At 34.1% G+C, this 19,807-nt stretch overlaps 1 protein-coding gene across 9 annotated transcripts in view; it reads right to left on the reverse strand.

Moving 5' to 3' along the window:
- Positions 1-19,807, reverse strand: part of DMD (dystrophin) — a 1,219,670-nt gene that overhangs the window by 181,859 nt on the left and 1,018,004 nt on the right. For all 9 annotated transcript variants that reach the window (XM_061999893.1, XM_061999885.1, XM_061999868.1 and 6 more), the window contains 4 exons: positions 15,112-15,284; positions 11,221-11,377; positions 4,040-4,160; positions 3,107-3,375 (listed from right to left, as the gene is read on the reverse strand). In XM_061999893.1, coding sequence (XP_061855877.1) covers positions 3,107-3,375; positions 4,040-4,160; positions 11,221-11,377; positions 15,112-15,284 — 720 coding nt within the window. The remainder of the gene's footprint in view (positions 1-3,106; positions 3,376-4,039; positions 4,161-11,220; positions 11,378-15,111; positions 15,285-19,807) is intronic.

Raw genomic sequence — 19,807 nt, forward strand, 5'->3', positions numbered from 1 at the left:
TGGTTCTAGTAAATTTAAATGAGATTTTGATTTATTTTAAAATAAAGTTCATGTTCTGATATACTCCGCTGATTAGTTTATATTAGCAGTAAAACAATCACTGAATGGTTTTTGCTATGTTGTAAAATCTTTAATTAATTAATTAAAATTTTAATTGACTATATTTATATTAAAAAACATAAAGTCCTTTGGAATGCCATTAGATCTTCTCCTTTATATTATCTTACTTAAACAATCTCTAGTCTACAAATATTTAACACATGCACACATACCTACACAAAAGCTCTTTATAGCTTTATACAGATCATCTATAATTTTCTGAAGGACATTTTGTTTTGATTTCGGAAAGCTGGCAAAAGAATTAGAAAGGAATGGCTATTCTATATGAATTAGTTTTTAAAAATCACAGAGTCCAGCACAGAAAGTAAGAGACTTACTGAAGGAAATAGGGTAATTCAGATTGATTATAGACTTTGGTGGTGACAGATGGCTTCAAATTAAACTGAAAAAAGTATATGACTTCAAAGTAGTCTAAGGAGACAGAGATAATTATTGTATGATTCTAATACATATGAAATGGTAAACTTGAGAGCAGTTGTAACAGTAATTACTTCAGTTGTAGTTCTAAAAAAACATTAATGCTTTCATCTCCTGCACTGCAGGCAAATAGGTTGCTATTCAGCTATTAACCAATGGTTCTCTCACCTTTCAACGATACAAACAATTTTAAAAAAAATAATCAAATCTTACTTCATTTTCTAAAATTATGTACATGGAGTGCTTTAGTATTTTTGGTGGTTTTAAATCTAGGTATAATGAGGAGTATAGCTGTAGTAGGGAGTCATGCTTGTAAATTGTCAAAATCCATCCTAGTTTATGAGTAGTGAAACAATACTTTAATGTCACTTCTGTAGGCTTGCCTGGTGCAAATTCTGCTAAACGAAAATTTTCTCCTCAAATTTCTGTAACAGCAGTGAGAGCAATTAGTGTTGCCCATGAGTAAAAAAAATGATTATGCATGGTAGAAATTTGAAGCAAGAGAGGGTTTGAAATGATGCAAGATGACATCTAGGTAATGTAAAAAAATCACAGAACTGGGAATGAAGTGAATTTGTTCAGAATACTAGAAAAGTTAAATTACTTTGAAATACCAGTAATTTGCTGTTGATACATATTCAGAACTCCACATGAAAAAAAATACTGTTTTTTGTTGTTAGTTGGTTGATGGTATTTTAACCTTGGCAAATCTATTTCTTTTCTTTCTATGGCCACATAAGAACACAACTGAAATTCAGCTAATTATCTTAAGGAGTTCTCTTACTTTTTGTCTCATTTAGAGAAGAGATGGCTAGGGATCAAAGAATTGAATGCACATGGAAAGTAATTTTGGAGAAGATATGATCAGTTCATTTGTGATTTACACATAATTGCAAACTCTGATCAGCTTACAAATTAGAAAGAATGTTGAAACTTTCCCGTGAACATTTGTCAGTGACACAGAACTGGATACAACTGTCAATTATGCTGAAGAAAGACTGAAATAAATAGCATATAATTTATGTCTGACTTCTCAGGAAGAAACAATTTCGTAAGCAATACTCACAAATTTCTCAATTGCTTTTTGTTTCACAATTTTGTAGAAATTAATTAGGATAAATTGTAATAAAATTGTAAACAGACTGTGACAAAATGAAAAGAATACTTATAGCCTTTGTGAATACACTTGTTACATTAAATACATTAAAATCCATTGTACTACTCAGTTAATAATCATCTTTTTATGTATTGTGTTCTAATAATACCTGTGTTAATTATGATCTCTTAAAAGGGGCTGAAAGCACAATATCACCATGTGTGTCCATCTAGCAGACTATAATTGCCATATATGACATGAAAAGTTATAGCTTGTAAGGATATTAATATATTCTGTATATTTTTTTCATTTGCCATTTAGCCGATAATCTTATGGTATGGTCTTAGCCTATATCCATAAATACTGGAAGTATGTATGGTACAAATGAGATAAAATTCAGAGCTTAGGTAGTAGCATTTAATTTTAAATCTTGAAACATGACTCTTTATTGAAACAGATCTGTTTATTTCTGAATTCAAATGATGATAAATTTTGCAGTTAACTGTTCATCAGCTACGAAAAACTTCATTTTTCTTGTGTAATATTTGTACAGTTAATTGTACTCATTAAACTTTCTGTGTGGTTAAAACTCATGGACATTCTTTTATTACACTTCATTTGATTTTTCAAGGCATTTTTTCTTGCCATTAGTCATTCTATTTCCCCTTTCTTAGATCATAATGTTCTAATAGAGAAAATAACAGTCAGCTGAAGTCTCTTAAAATGACTGATGATTCCCATTTATATGAATGGAACAGAGGTGCTTTGTTCTTATCAAAATGGCAACTGCCTCTACTATTCTCTAGCTGAAGGAATCCTGTAGTGTTTATAAAGTCTGGCCATGGCAGTCATGCTTAAAGAGGACAAATCCTCACAGGTTTCTCAATAAGCAATGTTTCTATTAAAACATCCTTGAAAGCAGATAAACATTAAGTTATAAAAAAAATAACTGTTTTTACAGGGTTGTTTTGGGTTTTCTTAACTATCTTATGTTATGAGGCCCAGTTATAAAATAAGAAAGCAAATACTACCTTCAACAGTAAAATCAGGTACTTTAAATTATTTAAAATCACACAAGTATAGACACAATTATGTACACCAAACTTAAAAAAAATAGTAAAGAATATAATTAATTTTCTATATTTTTAACATATATTCCCCTACTTATTCTATTTTGCTTTCTTTACTGTTAACTCTGAATCTCTGAGTTAATAGTGAGTGTGTTCAGGTTATATACCCATTCCTGTAGTGCTTTTTACCCAAGCTAGCAATATACATTCTCAGTGTCAGTTAAATTCTATTTTAATTGCAGAAGTTATAAAATTCTTAATATGTACTTTAAAGAAATTATATATATCACTATGAGATAAAGCTATGCATTTCTCTTTTAAAAGAGAATTTCTCATTTAGAGATTCATACAATGAAACACAGAATTGATTTATGCTTAGAAATACTGATACATTGACGCATACCTTGACTTTTTCTAAGTGGTCCTGCAGAGAGTCAATTAGCAGATCTCCCACTGGCTGCCAGGATCCCTTGAACATTTCAGCCTGGCGTAGTTTCAAATCCAGTTCATCCATTGCCTCTTGAAGGCCCTGCAGTCTTTCAAGAGCATCATCTATCTTCTTTTGCCAATCAGCAGATTGTACATTCAGCTTATCCCACTCAGTTCTGACCTCATCTGCTTGTCTTTGGAGAAGTTTAGTGACATTTTGGGCCCTTTCCTCAGGTGACAGCTCTAAATGTGAAAGTTAAGAGGCTTGTAAGACATATTCTGTTTTAGAAGAAAAATAATTGCCATCCGGATAAGTTCAAAGCTCGCTGAGAACCTATTCACAACCAGGTATCTGTGAAATTTATTTTATTAATGTGTTATCAATTTTTAAAAAAAGGTAACTGATTTAAATCTTTCCACCATATAGCTGACAAAAATATACATTTGAGTACATAAAGACATTTTTAAACATGGAAAGTGTAGCTAAAAGCTTATCAACTGTGTCCTGATTCAGCAAAATATCTCTGCACATACATAAATATTAATCACTGTGAATCTTTTGCTGCAATTAAGTGGATTTGGGAGCTTCTGTAGTACTGAGACTACAAGCTGAGTTTTAGGTTAAATTGCAGCTTTCAGACCTCAAATGGGCCTATAGTTATAGATAGGTCCCGAAGATTTAAAGCCAGTTTCAAAATCTGCTTATAAATATGCATGTCTACTTAGTGTCACAGTGTTCAGAAGGACTGCTAAGGGTTTCTTTCATCTACATTTTTAGCCTGGTTTCTGAATACTGACATTCAGCTCAGATTGTAAAAGGAATGCTTTCATAGTAGTTGGCAGAATTTATTTAATCATCACTCATCTTTCCAGCAATATTTTATTACCCTGCTCTTTCTTCAGTTACCTCTTGGTTCTGGGTAGAGCTTCTCCAGCCCCTCCACAGGCTGCTCTGTTAAGAAGATTCGCACAGTCTCAAGCGCACTCCTGATAACAGGTTCTTTTGTTTTCAGTTCCCTCTTGAAAGTCTGAGAGACAAAAAAAGAAATTGTAAGTGGATATATAATGACATGAGTGCTAGCCCTTGCTTTTGTCAATTTAAGAACAAAATTTCCAACTACAGTTTCCATATATGTATTACTAGTAGAAAAGGGATAATCATCTTTTGTTTAACCTGAAATCACATGGTATTCAAAGAAGCAAATATACTGCCAGTATGCTGGTTGATTATCAGATTTTCACTGTGAAAAGGATCCCTTTTGTTGATGAACATCAGGGTCAACTCTGACACCAAGTTGCAAATGGTAAAGCTTTGGCTAGCTCTCTGTTAGACAACACCAACAGAGGTAATGGTTTTGAAAGCAAGATTTACCAGAATGCAAAGAAAAATCCATTATACCTCACAACTACCTCCTTGCTATTGCTGCTAGCAACTGTTATATCATAAAGAATTAAAAAAAAAATTAAAAAGGGCCTATGGGCACTTTGACATGTTAACCTGTAACAATTAGTAGCAAACAAAATTCCAATATATTAAATTGAAACACTCTCTCCTATTAGTGGTGTGGATGTATCTCTTGCAAAACTACATGAATTGAGATTTCTGAAATGTAGAATGAAGGTCAAAGTAAAAATTCAGAAATACAATCTAGGCTAGATGGAGACACACATGAGTAAAAATTAAAAGACCTTAAGTAGTCCTTATGAAATAGTTAATTTCCAGTTGCTTTAATCAATATTTATTATCAATTTCCGTGTCTCTGTATTTAACATTGCTCAGCGGTATATTCTATTCCTTTTAAGACCAACTGTGTTTCTCTCTTTTGTCTCTTCACTTCCTATCATGCTTCTTTGTCTCCTTTCTTGCCTTTTCTTACTCTTTGCTATTTTCATTTTTCTTCCTCCAGCAACAGCTTCTTTTACTATCTCTCTTCTATTCTCCAGTTTTAAAATGATCAGGAGTAATTTTTTCAAGGTTGGTATTTGAAGTTCTGGTAGGCTACTGAAAGTACACACACATCAGGTTGTGATTTGGTTTTAGTTTTGGTTTTTTCTTATTGTTGTTTGAGAGAATTTAACATTTCGTTAAACTCACTCCAAATGTTCATATCTCAAAAATGCAGATGGAACCTGGCCTGCGGGTTGTATGACGCATTACATCTTTTTCATGTTGCATTAAATTTATCTAAGTGGTCTTTACCAGTGATTTATTTCAATACTTCCTTCTCTGCTTATGAAACAATATTGATTGCATACTGTTTTCATGTAGCATATAGAGGTAAAATATGCAGATAATTATAGTGCAGTGTAACACTGTAGTGGGTCTGGGACGGTAGTGATTTTCCACAGCACAATACTGCACAAAACACAATACTGCAAAAAGGAGAATCATATACCATGAGTGGAAAATAGATAAATAGATATTTTACTCCAGGGACCAGAAAATTCTTTTTGAAACACAGGCGTTATACAGGCTTCTAATGGAATACATTCACTAATTCAGTTAATTATTAAACAAAATTTGAGTTTCTATGGAAACTAATGAAAAAAGATAAATTCAATATTTAAAAGTTCATTATGCTTTGAATTATTTGATATTAAACACTCACATTATAAACTGCAGATATGATTACTCATTGGTAAAAACCTCTTGATACATTTCAGGAAAGTAAACATAAAGAAATGTCTATATTATTCTACTATTAATATTTAAATAAACTTTTTATCATGTTGTCAAGAGCTCACCATAGGTTTTGTAAATGTGAATCAGGAAAACCCTTTAGCAAAGTGTTTTTTTGAAGGAAATAAGGTAAAATATGTTACTTTTGTGTCATGGACATCAATAGGACTGGAATCCTTTCACAGAATGTACCTACTATCAGAAGGGAATCTATTGTTTCACTAATATCTGTGCAAATGTTTTAAACAATTATGTTGAACCTTGAGAACCAACAGTGATTTTCACAAATAAAGAGTACTGTATATTAATAATTACATTACCATTGGACATTGCCCTGCATAAAAAATCACTGGGGTTATTACAGGGTTAAAATTCTTTAGCTCAGACATTTTTAGCACTAGAAATTAATGTTTTTTGAACATTTGAGTTGTATAACAGCCGGAAGATATCATATTCTTTATAAACATAGAATCATAGAATGGTAGGGGTTGGAAGGGACTTTTAGAGATCATCTAGTCAAACCCCCTTGCAGAAGCAGGTTGACCTAGATCAGGTCGTATAGGAACATGTCCAGGTGGGTCTTGAAGACCTCCAAGGAAGGAGACTCCACAACCTCCCTGGGCAGCCTGTGCCAGGGCTCCCACACCTTCACAGTGAAATAATTTTTTCTTATGTTTAAATGGAACTTTTTGTGTTCCAGCTTCATCCCATTACCCTTTGTCCTGTTGCTAGCTACTATAGAAAAAAGGGATGTCCCAGCCTCCTGACATCCACCCTTTAGATATTTGTAAATGTCAATAAGATCACCCCTCTGTCTCCTCCAGACTAAACAGCCCCAGCTCCCACAGCCTTTCCTCATATGAAAGATGCTGCAGTCCCATGAAAACATCTACAAAGACAAATTCTCAGAAATATCTATGCCCGAAACCAATCAGAGGTCCATGCACAAAGGTTTGTTCTGCCCACACACACTAAGAGCAGGAGGGAATCAGAGTTATTCCTGGGGAACACATAACTACACTAACTTATAGGATATTTAAAAGCCATAAATATCTTTGAGCTATGTATTTGGGAATGATTAGTACTGCTGTATGGAGCGCTGCTGTTGTCATCAGGTTAGCCCTAGCTATGCACATGTGCAAACAGTAAGGACATAAAATACCTTCTTTCATCTTGTCCTGCTTTTGCATAGAACTGTACCAACTGAATACAATAGAACAAGGACAACAAAATCAGATATACATATTGCAACCTGTAAAGTGTGCGAGGAGCAATCACTATATCTATCATCGCAAAACAATAGAAAAATGTTAATGGAAAATTTCTGACTTTGTATAGTTTGTATTTTGTCACAGAAAGAGTCTCTTTTATTAAAGAGAAGCAGTGAGGCAATGTGTTAAATGTTTTTTTTTTCTTTTCCATTCTGGATGTCGGAGCTGGTGGATGCAATTATAGTCTGTAAATCCTGAATTTTAGAATAGTATACAGCATGCCATTAAGATCTATTTACAGTTCTCATTGCCTTCCCTAATTTTGATCTGCAGATTTCTACTGAGTTAAAATATGTTTCAGTATAAGAAATTAAAAAGTACCAAATGAAAAAAATACGAGACTGAAGCAGTACCACAGAACAGCATTAGAAATAATGAATGCTCATTTCATTCCAAAAAATGTTCTTACTGTAGGAAGATAAAGATAGCTTCTCTGATTTTGTTGTGAAATATGTACACATTACCAATAAAAAACATTAAGTGGCAATAATTGATATTTTCTCTTATTTAAAAAAAATATAAATCTATCTAGGACCCTGACAAATGCATCTTTATAATAAGCAGACCATTATTCAAAGCAGAATTAGACTAAATGAATGTCTAATTTACAGCTAATGATTTCAGGCTAATTTTATTGAATTCCTTAACTTCTTCTACACTTGTGGTGACTGTAGAGAAAATCGAAGGTGCATAATGTATGACCTGACAAAAAACCAAGCAAACTACTTTGTTTACACATCTCTATTTGTCATCGACAGTGCAGCAGTAACGACATTCTGTCCACCATTTTAATAATGGATATATTGATCATTTTATCTCCAGACCTCCACTACCTCCTCATGGGTGTCCTTAATTCTCTTTAGATGCACAAACAGTTTGTTTAAATTGAAATATGAAAATACAGTGAGAAGAAAGTTGCATTAACAAAACTAACATTAATCTCAGTTATTAGAAAAGCAGATATTTTTGGTCTTAAGGAATTTTGAAGAGAAAGACTAGATTTAAATAAATTCAAGATATTTCCTAACCAGAATGCTTTTTAAAAGTGGAGCATGACCTCAATTTTAAAAGCCAGATATAGGTTGTGCCACCAGAAAAGGTTAGTGTGTTGAAGCAGGAATTGTATTCCTTCTTAGGCACTGATGCTATAAATTTCATGTGAAAGGGTTTCCAGGGAGTTGTCCTTCTATATTCATAAATGCTACTTATGCTGTTAATACAATCACTACACAGAAGATGCAACAACTCTTAAGACAACGAAGGAAAAAGCAGGCTATCATCATGATGTCTAAGTTACTAAGTTAATGAGATTGACAGTAACATGTATACAGTTATTAATTTGGTTTTAATAAAATATTATTACAACATTTAATAAAACAAACTGTAAGATAATTCATTAATACTTAGATGAACAGCAGTGTATTTTATCATTGACTAACTTCTTTACTCAAATACATTCTAGGACTTTGTCACAGATACAATTTCTTCAGATGCAAAAAATCTACAAAATTATCCACCTTATACACAAATTTAAACAAACATCAGTTATGTGGATGTATTTGGGATAAGTTCCAAATTGCCTTGTCTGAAAACCGCCTCACATTTATAATGCAAAAATGATTTTGACTCCTCTCAGTTGAGTTCAAGCTCTCCTCTGGCAAAGATTCAAGCATTTGAAATTTTCATCTGAATCTTACTCTTAAAATTTTTAAAGCCAATCTTGGCAACTAGGAATGTTTTATTTAATTTAATGATAAAAACCAACTTCTTTTAATCTCTACTATGAATGTCTGAGGTATTCCAGATGATCTTCTAACGAAAGTGAGGTTAAATATGTTCATTTTTCTTTAAATTACGTCCTTAAGGGGAAAAAGAAAAAAATCCAAACCAGCTTGTAACACAATTTTAGAAAAAGGATTCAGGCATAAAGTTTTGTTTGTATTCCTCATGGCATTTCTCAATGGCAATCAGTTAAACTGCCTATAAATAATTTTCTCCTGCTGAGGCTTTTTCTCTTCTCCAAGTGAAGAACTTACCTGGGTTCACTTCTTGCTTTATCTGGCAAAACCAGTTCTTCATGGAATGAAAGATATACTGATTTGTACTGATGTAGGAAAGCCAAATATGAAAGTTTAAGTCATTTAAAAGATTGGACAGATCAAGAAGAGACTTAGCTCATTTATTGAAAACTGACGTCCAGAAGTGACATTAAAGTCTTTTTCTTAAGAACAAAATTTAATTACTCTTTACTTTCACATTCAAGACTCTTAGAGCTAAGTTTTGTGTTTAAGCAGAGGCCCAAAGCTCTTGTAAAAACCTAGCTTTTCAGTATTGTATACCAATTTTAAGCTTGATACTAAATCTGTGATACGAGTCCCTTTAAAAGTATTTTTACTATTTTAAAAAATGAGCTATGTTGTTCATTTACATGCAGCCTTTATATTTCTGCTTCTCTAAAAGAAACTCTTAGAGTAGCAGAAAGTCCGTAGTGTCCAAGGGGGAAAAATACAGTAGAAAAATTCCAAGCTGCAAACAGATAATTTGCCAAAGACAACCTGAAGTCAACAGAGTTCTACACTTATTGTTTTTCCCTCCTTCTCTATAAAAGATCTTTTTTCCTTATGGAATCAGAATACCAACAATTAGAAAGGCCTCACATTGAACTACAGAAATGTCACAGAATGGGGAAAGAAGCCATACTTCTAAAATGAACTTAAAATGTTTTATCTTTGATACTGGACATGACCAAAGATTTGTGTGTGTATGTCTCTCCATGTGGCAGAGAAGATAATTAAAAAGGAGAAGTGAGAACATCTGTTTTGTAAAGTCACTATGTACCTATTCACAAAACCTTACTTTTAAGCAACATTTCTCATCCTTAAAAGTTTTTAACACTTCAATTGATTAGTGAGTGACTGAGAGATCATACACTCCATCACTGAAGTCTTGCCACCCTTATGTACTCTGAAACTTTTAAATAGATTATAGGAAAATATACAAATAGTAAAAAAATTATGAGAAATAACTTCTCTAGGTGAAAAATTATTTCTTTGCTCTAGGATGAAAGGTAATATTTTCAAATATTCAAATATTATTCAGATTTTAAAGGTTTTGTTGTAACAATTCTAGACCAATACTTCTCTAAGTTGCTTTGGCTCAAGAGCTGGTTTTGGATAAAGGGCTTGAGTTAATGTTATGCTGAGTTAAAGCAACATCTATATTTTTGTTTTTCATCCTGATGTTCTGGATAGGCTTTAAAACTACTTTATGGAAGTTACTACAGAAAGCTGGCTAGGGCAGACATCAGTCATTTCACATATCTTAACTTTTACAGAGGGAAAGGTGAAAACAGGTGGTGGAACTCCATAAAGACATGGATGTTTTGGCCTTAAGCATTACCACAGAAACAGAGAAGACCCAAGTAAAGTTTTGTGAGAATGACACATCCTACACATCACCTCTCCAGAAGGAAGACCTAGAAAATGTGACCAAGCTGCCCCTCACAGTGAAGCATTATGTTATCTTAGAAAAGCATTGTGCACTGATTGCGAATTGGTTTTTGTTCATCTTTCCCTTTGACTTTCTCAGGCATTTGGTAAAGACAGGCCCTTGAGAAACCATTTTGCCACTACCTCCCAGCAACCTGCTACTTTAGACAATGCCTGTTTGCTCATGTCCAAAGCTAAGCCTGGTTATATATGATATTTCCAGACTTCAAAACTCAGGGCTACCTCAGCAAGGTATCTCCTGTTCTCATTCCAAACTTGATCTTCCCAGAACCTGCTCTTGAACATGCCCTCTAGTGTGAGGTAGGATAATTTGTGAGAGCAATATTTATTATATAGCTAGCTGCTGAAGGGACAAAACACAGGTATTCCAGATTCAATTTCATTTTATAAAACCATTTCACATTTCTCCATTAAGCAATAAAATCAAGTGTCACAAACTGGAAGTTACATATATGCAGCACAATGCATTGAGAGAATGATCACTGGTTTTGGAACATTCTCATGGTATCAGGTTGTCTCTAAAATGTATTTTAAAGGGCATCTTACTTTTCCCAACAAGGACTGTTTCATGTAGCACTAACCTGCAAAACAAAATCAATGACTGAAAGATAATTTAAAAAAATCATACCCCATGAATATCATTCTGTTTCTGCACAGTGGGAAGATCTCCACTAATGGGTGCCTGCTGTTTTAATTCATCCTCTTTCAATTGCAGCCATGCCAAAAGTTCCTGAAGAGACAGATGTAAACGCTTCCACTGGTCTGTACTGGCTTCCAAATGCGATCTGAAAAAATGTGTTAAATATAAGCTATATTCAGGCACAATGAAAATAAACCCCAAATTGCACAAGTTTATTTACTGAGATGGATCCTAGTGTTTCATTAGCTTCATGGTTTTTTAATAGCTTCAGTAGCTTTGAATTAGATTCTGGCAATGATGATTTAATTTTTTTTCACAGTTGTAGCATAAAACATCCGTTCTTTTCCCACTCTTGTTTATGGGGTGTTTTTTAGTTTTTTTTAGAGTTTGGTGGTTTTGGTTTTTTTTTTTAGTTTTCCTCTTCAGCAGTGAGTAAGAGCTGTGTTGTATTAACAGTCTCACTAAATGTGCAAAAATATTATGCAAAGCATGAGAATAACTTAGTCATCACTTAGGATTACTAAGAGATTAATTAACTAAAATGTAGAGAGCAGTTTTCAACTCAGGGAAGAGCAAGCATTTCTCTAAATAACTACATGAACCATTCAAACTCAAGACTAATGTGGCTGCTTTCTTTAAGATAAGAGAACCAATGCCATACTTTCTCAAAAAGTCATTATGAAATTGTTAGAGCTAATGGGATCCCTTTACAACTATGCAAATGTCTGTGTCATTTGAACAGAGGTGTGAATGAAATTAATTGAATCACTGGAAAAATTAAAAGACAGAATACTACTTTGTGCAAACAGGGCCTCCACCATAAGGACATGATATCCTCTATGTGTGTGTAAACATATTTTTTTAAATATTGGGATCAAGCAATCACTAATTTTCGTCAACTGTTTTCTACAGAGAGCAAATATGTGACTGAAACACTGTGGAACTTATCAAAGCTTCAATTTTGTTTACACCATTGATAAAGCACACCAAAATTTTGTCTTTCTATACTTATGAATATACTATATTTTAATTGCTGATTGGGAAGAAGACTTTTTCTCAGTAATTCAAACTGGAAGCAGTATTACATAAAGAAGTATTACAAAACAGTAAAGTGACTAAATATACCGGAAAATAAAAACAGATTTTCTTTTATTAAATAGGTTTTGTATTTAACTTCTAACTTTGTATAACATCTCTCTTCCTTTTAGTGATGACACATAAAATCACATATTTTCTGTCAGTGAATATTTGATTCCTATACCTCATATAGAATGGTCTATAACGAATTCTGAAAAATAAAGATTTGGTGTTTTGTCAGCTGTATTACTTAGTTTGGATACAGAAATGAGGAACTGCTGAAGGTAGCAGTAGCTATATTTCTTTGGAATGCTCTATAGATCTTGTCTTCTTTCCAGCCTCTTACACCAGGTAATTGGAGTGGCATGGAAAGAGAAAGGAAAGGGATAGATGCTGCTCTGGTATGTAAGCTGATCGAAAAATTTCTCCTTCTTCAAACTTAAAGGTGATGTAGGAGAGACACACATACACTAAGATGCTTTTGCTTATCACAGGGGAGCTGTGGGCTGGGACACAACTGCCTCACAGCACGTGTTGCTGGGGGAAGCCATCCCTGCAAGCAATGAAGGCTGGGGAAGCCCCAGGATGCCTCTGAAAGCAGTGAGCAGGGAGAGAAGTGGGGATGTGGTATAAGGAGTTGCAGGAGGTGACAGCTAGAGTAAGCACCATGGGGATTTGGGAGGTGACGCAGTTAAGTAGCCAAGTTTCTGAGTCAGGATAAATCTTGTCTCCTATGTTTATCCCTGCAAACACAAGCTTCTACCTCCTCCAGAGCAGGGCAGCAACTGGATGCAAACACTAGGGTCTTCACGTCCTCCCTGCTTCCTCGGGTCTGGCTTTACAGGCAAAAAGTGACCCAAAGCAGTTTTATTACTGCTTCTGTGCAGTAACCAAATCTTACCCATTTTGGTGAATGTTTTCCCAGAACCTCTCTTGTTCTACTTTTCTTTCAGCTTTGGGAAAATATGTTTACATATGTGCATGCTAGTGTACATTATATGCATACATTCATATCAAAGAATCACAGGGGCTGGAAAGGACCTCTAGAGATCATCTAGTCCAACCACTCAGCTAATATTTATATCTGTGTTCAAGCATGTGCAGACAGAACAGATAACAGCAAAATAGTTTTTAAAAATGAGTTAGTTATAAAAAAGAAAATGTTTATTAGGATATACTATGCTGATCTATCAGAATGAAAGAAAAGTAATAATGGAAATGAACTTGGCTTCTCATGATATCTACCATATATTTTATCTAATAGGTTTAGAAAAGATTGCCCACCTAAGCTGAGTGATGGCACGGGTCTTCTGTTTCAGCAGTCTAAAACTTGTGCTAAATAAAGACTTGTGGAACTGATTCCTAGGGAACATTTCATATGTCTGTGGCTATACTTCTTTTGTGTAAGCATTGCTAGTTAAGATGAAATACATTACACTGTGTGTGAAAGAAAGAAATAGCTCCAGGCAGATAGAATGAGAACATTCACTCTGGTGGTCAGAAATATTTAATCTGACAGTTTTAAAAAGTTAAGAATTGTTTCTTATCCTAATCAATAAGTTGTTGAATACCTTAAACCTTTTATTGGAGTAAAATATTTTAGAGAGTCTGTTGCTTTGAATGTTTAATACAAGAAGTCACCATGATATAACTAGGATTAGTATTTCTTAGTTGATTAATCTCAGTGGTATATTAAACTACAAAAAATGAAAGACACATAGTCCCATATATTTAATTACTGATATTTGTCTAACTGACTGTTTTTCTTGTCTCAAACATCACTGCATTTGGGAAAATTTATGGGCAAAAGGTAAGTGAAGAAAAAAAAATCTCAGACAGACCTTAAAGGGTTAAATAACTCTTTTTTTGATCCTCTGAAAAAACCCCAAAAACAAAGCACCAAAATGGAGGAATGTGTCTCTTTCTTTAGTTACTAATATATTTTCAATCTCACATACTTCATTTAGTTTTAATGTCTGATGTTATGAAGACGCCTTTTGTCATTACACAGACTGACCTCCCTCAGGACCTGAGCTGAAATAAACTAGTATTTCATACATCACTTTCAAAACCACTTCTGCCATTTGCTGCCCTCTGAACTAACACCACCACATAGCAAGTGAGCAAATGGAAAAATGTCTGAGACTGAATGTAATGGAACTAGGTGCCAATTGTAAACGTATTTCTGAAGAGAAGTTTCCTATACCACTTTTTTGAAGAGGAATCTTCAGCCCATTGAAGCCTGTATCTCAGCTCCATCATAACCATTTATTCATTTTTTCCTTGCAAGGAGAAGTTTCTACTCTCATGATACTCCCTATGGATTTCATTTACATCTGGATTTTGTCAGTTGTGTCCATTCTAAATCTTAGGTGGCTTGTCTTCTCATTTGCAAGGTTATTCTCAGTTTTGCACTGAAAATAGCAGCCCTAGAAACAAAGCTTATCATAAATGTAGGTTGTTTCATCACTTTCTTTCATGACTTATCAATAAGTTATTTACAGCTCTGGAAAAAGCCTATATTTAGAGGGGGTACAGTTACTTTTTAAACATGCTAATCTCTCCTTCTGTAACTGCAAAACCTCATCATATGCCTCAAATCCTAATCGTCTACTATCATTTTCTTACCAAAAAAAAGAATAATTTTTACAAAGCTAAGCCAGCATTCAAAATGGCACAAATCATTTAAAAATAGACAAAAATAGTGCTATCGGAAACAAAATTAAACCTTTTTACTGGCAAAATGCAGTATTCTATCTTACACACCCACTCTGTAGGTTTCTGCTTACATTCAGGTCCTACCTAATGTTCAGAGATTTCTTCCTAAGCTCACTCCATCTGAGGTTCATGTTATCCAGACGTCTCTGCAATAGGGCTGCATCCTCAGAGCCTTCCAGGGACCTCAGGATTTTCTGCCCATTTTCATCCAGGTTGTGAAAGATGTCAGTGTGAGCATCGATTTCTGCCTGTAGTTCCTACAGAAGCAATAGAAAAAAATACACATGATTTCTTACAAAATCATAGAAACTATTACTTCTTAAAAGACTGGAAAAATCCTCAGTGCAATACAGAGTTTGCACAGAGTTTGATTGGTCCTTTTATAGCAATATGGTGTAGTGTATACACAGCCATATTTCCCTTTTACGTGATGGTCGCTTGCACTGAATAATCATGTTTTTTCCATACAGAGAATACTAAACAAAAGTTACAAAGTTGCCTTTCACAGGCAACAAAACAATGACAAGATATATTTACTGTGAAGTTAAAAAACCCAAAACCCTCAGGATCTCAGGTAAACCTGACCTTCACATGATATGTCTTCCTGTGCAACATTTTCAGTTTGAGCTGAGGACTGCAACACCGGTCCTGCTGCATGGCAATTCCAAGAAATCTAGATGTCTGCAGCAGTTGAGCTTTAAAATGCCAACTTCACTTACATTCTGTTGACTGAATGCATTTCGGAGCACAGGCCTCAGCAGTCAATAGAAATAAACAGACACTTTGTGCTATATCAAAACACTGGTCAGGGCCATGGCTGTAGGAGGGCCTGAGAATAGCAAGGACCTAGAATATGCAACTGGCAGCTCATGCTGAACAGCCAACTTTTCTTATCACTCCATAACTGCAGGCCAGCTCTATATTTTGTATTCATTTTCCCCCTCATTTTTAGCACGGCTGTTTCTGCCAAGAGAACATTCTTTAGAAAACTGCCTGGTACCAGCATTCCTGCCTGCCCACACACTCAATGCAGCCTTTGTACATAGGCTGCCCTTCTCCAAGAAGTTTGAGTGCTGCAACTCCATGAGGTCAGATTCATTCGTAAAGAACAGTCTTTTAATCAAGCTCTTTAAAAAGGACAAAAATAAAAATAATAATGATAATTTAAACACATACATATATGAGCAGAAGTGTACTCTATATGTAGTCACATATGCACAGAAGTATTCTTACTTTCGAACAAAGAAGCACGCAAAGGAAATGACCTAGTGAGTAAAGCTCTGCATTTTCTCCTGGGATGCTTGAGCACTAAGATTTCTAGTGGTGATTTCTTGCTGCCTTAAATGGGAGTGCTGGGGATGAAGTGTGAAAGACGAAATGATTTATGGCACCTGAGAGCAAGACACAGCATTAGCTGAACATCTCAGTCCCCAGTAGGAATTTATTGTAATTTTCTTAGAAGAATGACTTTGAAGGAGGGGAATATACAAGTTGCCTACTTGGTGTGGTCCTAATTTCAATGGTTTTACTTGATATTTTAAGTACAATTTTAGCTGCAATGAATCATGTCCTTGTTCATCTATTGCTGTTCCAAATATCATTCGCCATTCTTTACTATTTCTTGCACACCAATGACTAGCACTGTATTTGAAGGAATTTTAAGGAGGGCTAGGAATGTCTGCTACAGTGTAGGAGTTCTCATCCAACTATTTTACTGTTAGGACAAGCGTAGATAAAGTGAAGTAGTTAGGAATGAGTTTGGAATATATATGAGACAATTCTGCAGAGTGCAATCGTGTTACAAATACTCTATTGATGTTAAGCAGACAATTTTTTTAAAAAAAATGTCAATATTCAGCTACATATCACATATAATATTCCAGGTATGAATGCCTTTACTAGAAAATTTGTTCTTTATTTCAAGTCTTAAAGTTGCTAGCTTCAGCTCCCAGATGCAATATTTTGTTTTTGTTTGTATGACTGAAGAATACTGCTACCAAATTTCTTTCTCTTCATATATACATTTAGAGATTTTATTTAAGTTAGGTTAAGTATCACAGACCCGATGTAAACAGCCAAAACAATTCATAACAAAGGATAAAATTAATAGTAAAAAAAGGTACCTTTTAATATCTGTGTACTTCTAAGGTCCTTCAACATTTTAAAAAGTGATAAATCTATTGCTGAATGAAAAAATTATCATATGTACTACATTGCAAAAACTTCTTAGTTTTTAGAGTGGTAATGGGAACAGCTGTCTTTTCCTCAGCAAAAAACATGTGGTATAAAACATGTATGTGAAATAACTATTCACACTATGAAGTTGTCAAATAAATATCCTCTTGGTGTTTTACTACACACATGCTCATAGCATTTTATAACTTTTTTTTTTTAATGCACATTTTCCTTGTTTTTAGGAAAAACAGTCTTATAGTCTATACATCCCATGTTTTTGCCCTGATGCATACGTATGTCTGAAAATAAAATCAAGCCATATCCCTTTTAGTTGAGCATACCACATAGCATCACAATACATCTGGACAGTTAGATAAATCACAAAAAAAACTGAAAAGTGACTCTTTTGACTTATAAAAAACTTAGTACTCAAGACCTGTTTTTTCTTATTCCAAATTAGCTGTGTATACTGCACTTCTTCTATGGCTTCTAAAAGTAGTTTATTTTAGCTACGTAGGGAGCCTATGCTGACAAAAAAGCAAGACAATAACAAAGACATTTTACTACATTTTAGTTGGTGCATTTCAGATCCTTTCTTTGTGACTCCTTCACATCCCCAAAGAAGCAGAGTGCATAACATAAACCTATGTGCCTTTTAATTGTTTTCTTAAATAAGTAATTGGCATATTTCAAAAACACAATTAAAAGATCAATATGAACTAGATACTTTTCCTTGATAGGAATAGAGCAGGAAGATCTATTTAATCTCATAAACTGCTAACACAATTGCAAATAACTATGCTGTCCTTTTACATCATACCAAGAAGCATAGAATACAAATTATAGAACATAGACTATTTATTGCATTTTCATCTTTTCCACTGTGCTCAAACACATGGAGGAACTGCAGAGGATGAAAAATCAATCTCGGTATAATTCTTCTGAGTTACAGTCAGACTGAAGTTCACTCTTTATTCTGCAGTTTTTGCTATAGCAGCTATTACTAAGGCTATGTGGAAATATATTCTCTTAAAAAGACCAGATAGCAAAATGAAAAACATCTTTTTGATCGCAAGTTATGCTTAGAGTGAGATGATCTGCTTAAAAATATCTGCACCTCCACCAAGTACAAGGTTTCTACACACTTAAAAATGTGTATTCACAATATTATACTACAGATAAAAAGTCTAGAACTAAGTCACAGAAATAAGAATGAGAAAGAGATGAAATAAAGTTTTCTTGAGGGGAACAATCTTCTTGAACAAAACAAGGCAAGGAAATTTACTCCAGTAATTTTGTTTTTGTCCTGAGCCCCCAAAAACTACTATGCATGATTTCACAGAAGTACTCTAAGGCTGTAAGAAAGCACACCCAATATAACCATAAAGCTAGGGGATGGATATAATTCTCACTTGCTCAACTCAGTTCACCCCCTTGGAACTACTGCTAGCATTCTCCATAGGAGCACATATCCTCAGCCCTAAACATCATGGTAGGTAATTCACCTGTGGCTACACATGTTTTATTTTACACACAGGACTGTAAAGCACAGCAGAGCCATCACCGTGAAACCTAGTGCAGTGAAAGTCCTGTCAGCCTCTATGTAGCAGAGATAGTCCTATAAGAATTCAATACAGTTTGAGATACGTTATCAGAAATAATATCCTTCATATCCCACATGCAATATACAGGCATGACATAAAAAGGACATGGCAAAATCTACTGTTATTTTGGCAATATATCATCAAAGGATTGGGAGGCTGGAAGTAAAATGAAGTTCTACAATGGAGTTAGTTACACTAGCTGGACTATACATGAGTTGGACCTAAGACATGGAAATTAATGTAGCACAGCTAACAAAACATTTATCTTTTATCCAAGTAGAAATAAAATAAATTGTGTAATAATTTAGAGAAAAGCACTTAAATTCTCCTCTACAAACTGAGTTCTGTCCATGTAATTATGCTTTTAATTTCCAGTGAAGCATTTTATATTTTCCAGGTACTGTACAATGTTACTAATGAAATAAATGGCATTAGTTGAGGTGTAGGGACTCAAGACTAAAGACAGTACCATCTGATTAAAGGAAATCAAAATAGAGGAAACAAATGACCTTTACTGACAATAATTTCAAAAATAAATTCAGTCTGCATAATTACATACATGTACTCAAAGCATCAGCAGGTAATACCTGTGTAGATATACACAGCTCAGAAGTACTATACTTCACAGTACTGTTTCTGTAATGCTAATACTGATAAAGCTAGAAAAGCTGTCATAATAGTACTCAAAACAAAACAAAGATCCTACACCTTATAATCCCTCTCCATCTGTGTAGTTAGTTGCACTAATTGTCCTTTTCATATTTATATTAGTAGAACATGTTATATTTTCCCTAAATAATTTCTGGAAAAAAAAAAATCTCAAACAGATGAATATTTTAACTAGCTTAAATTAATAGCATATTTTCTTAAACCTCTTATACTGTACAAAAGGTATGAATAATATAATCCCTTTTTTCATTTGAGATTTTTCCCTTCCTTCCTTCCTTCCTTCTTTCCTTCCTTCCTTCCTTCCTTCCTTCCCGTCTTTTTCTTCTTTTCTC

This window comes from Colius striatus, chromosome 1 (genome assembly GCF_028858725.1).
Source record: "Colius striatus isolate bColStr4 chromosome 1, bColStr4.1.hap1, whole genome shotgun sequence".
In the NCBI taxonomy this organism is placed as follows: Eukaryota; Metazoa; Chordata; class Aves; order Coliiformes; family Coliidae; genus Colius; species Colius striatus.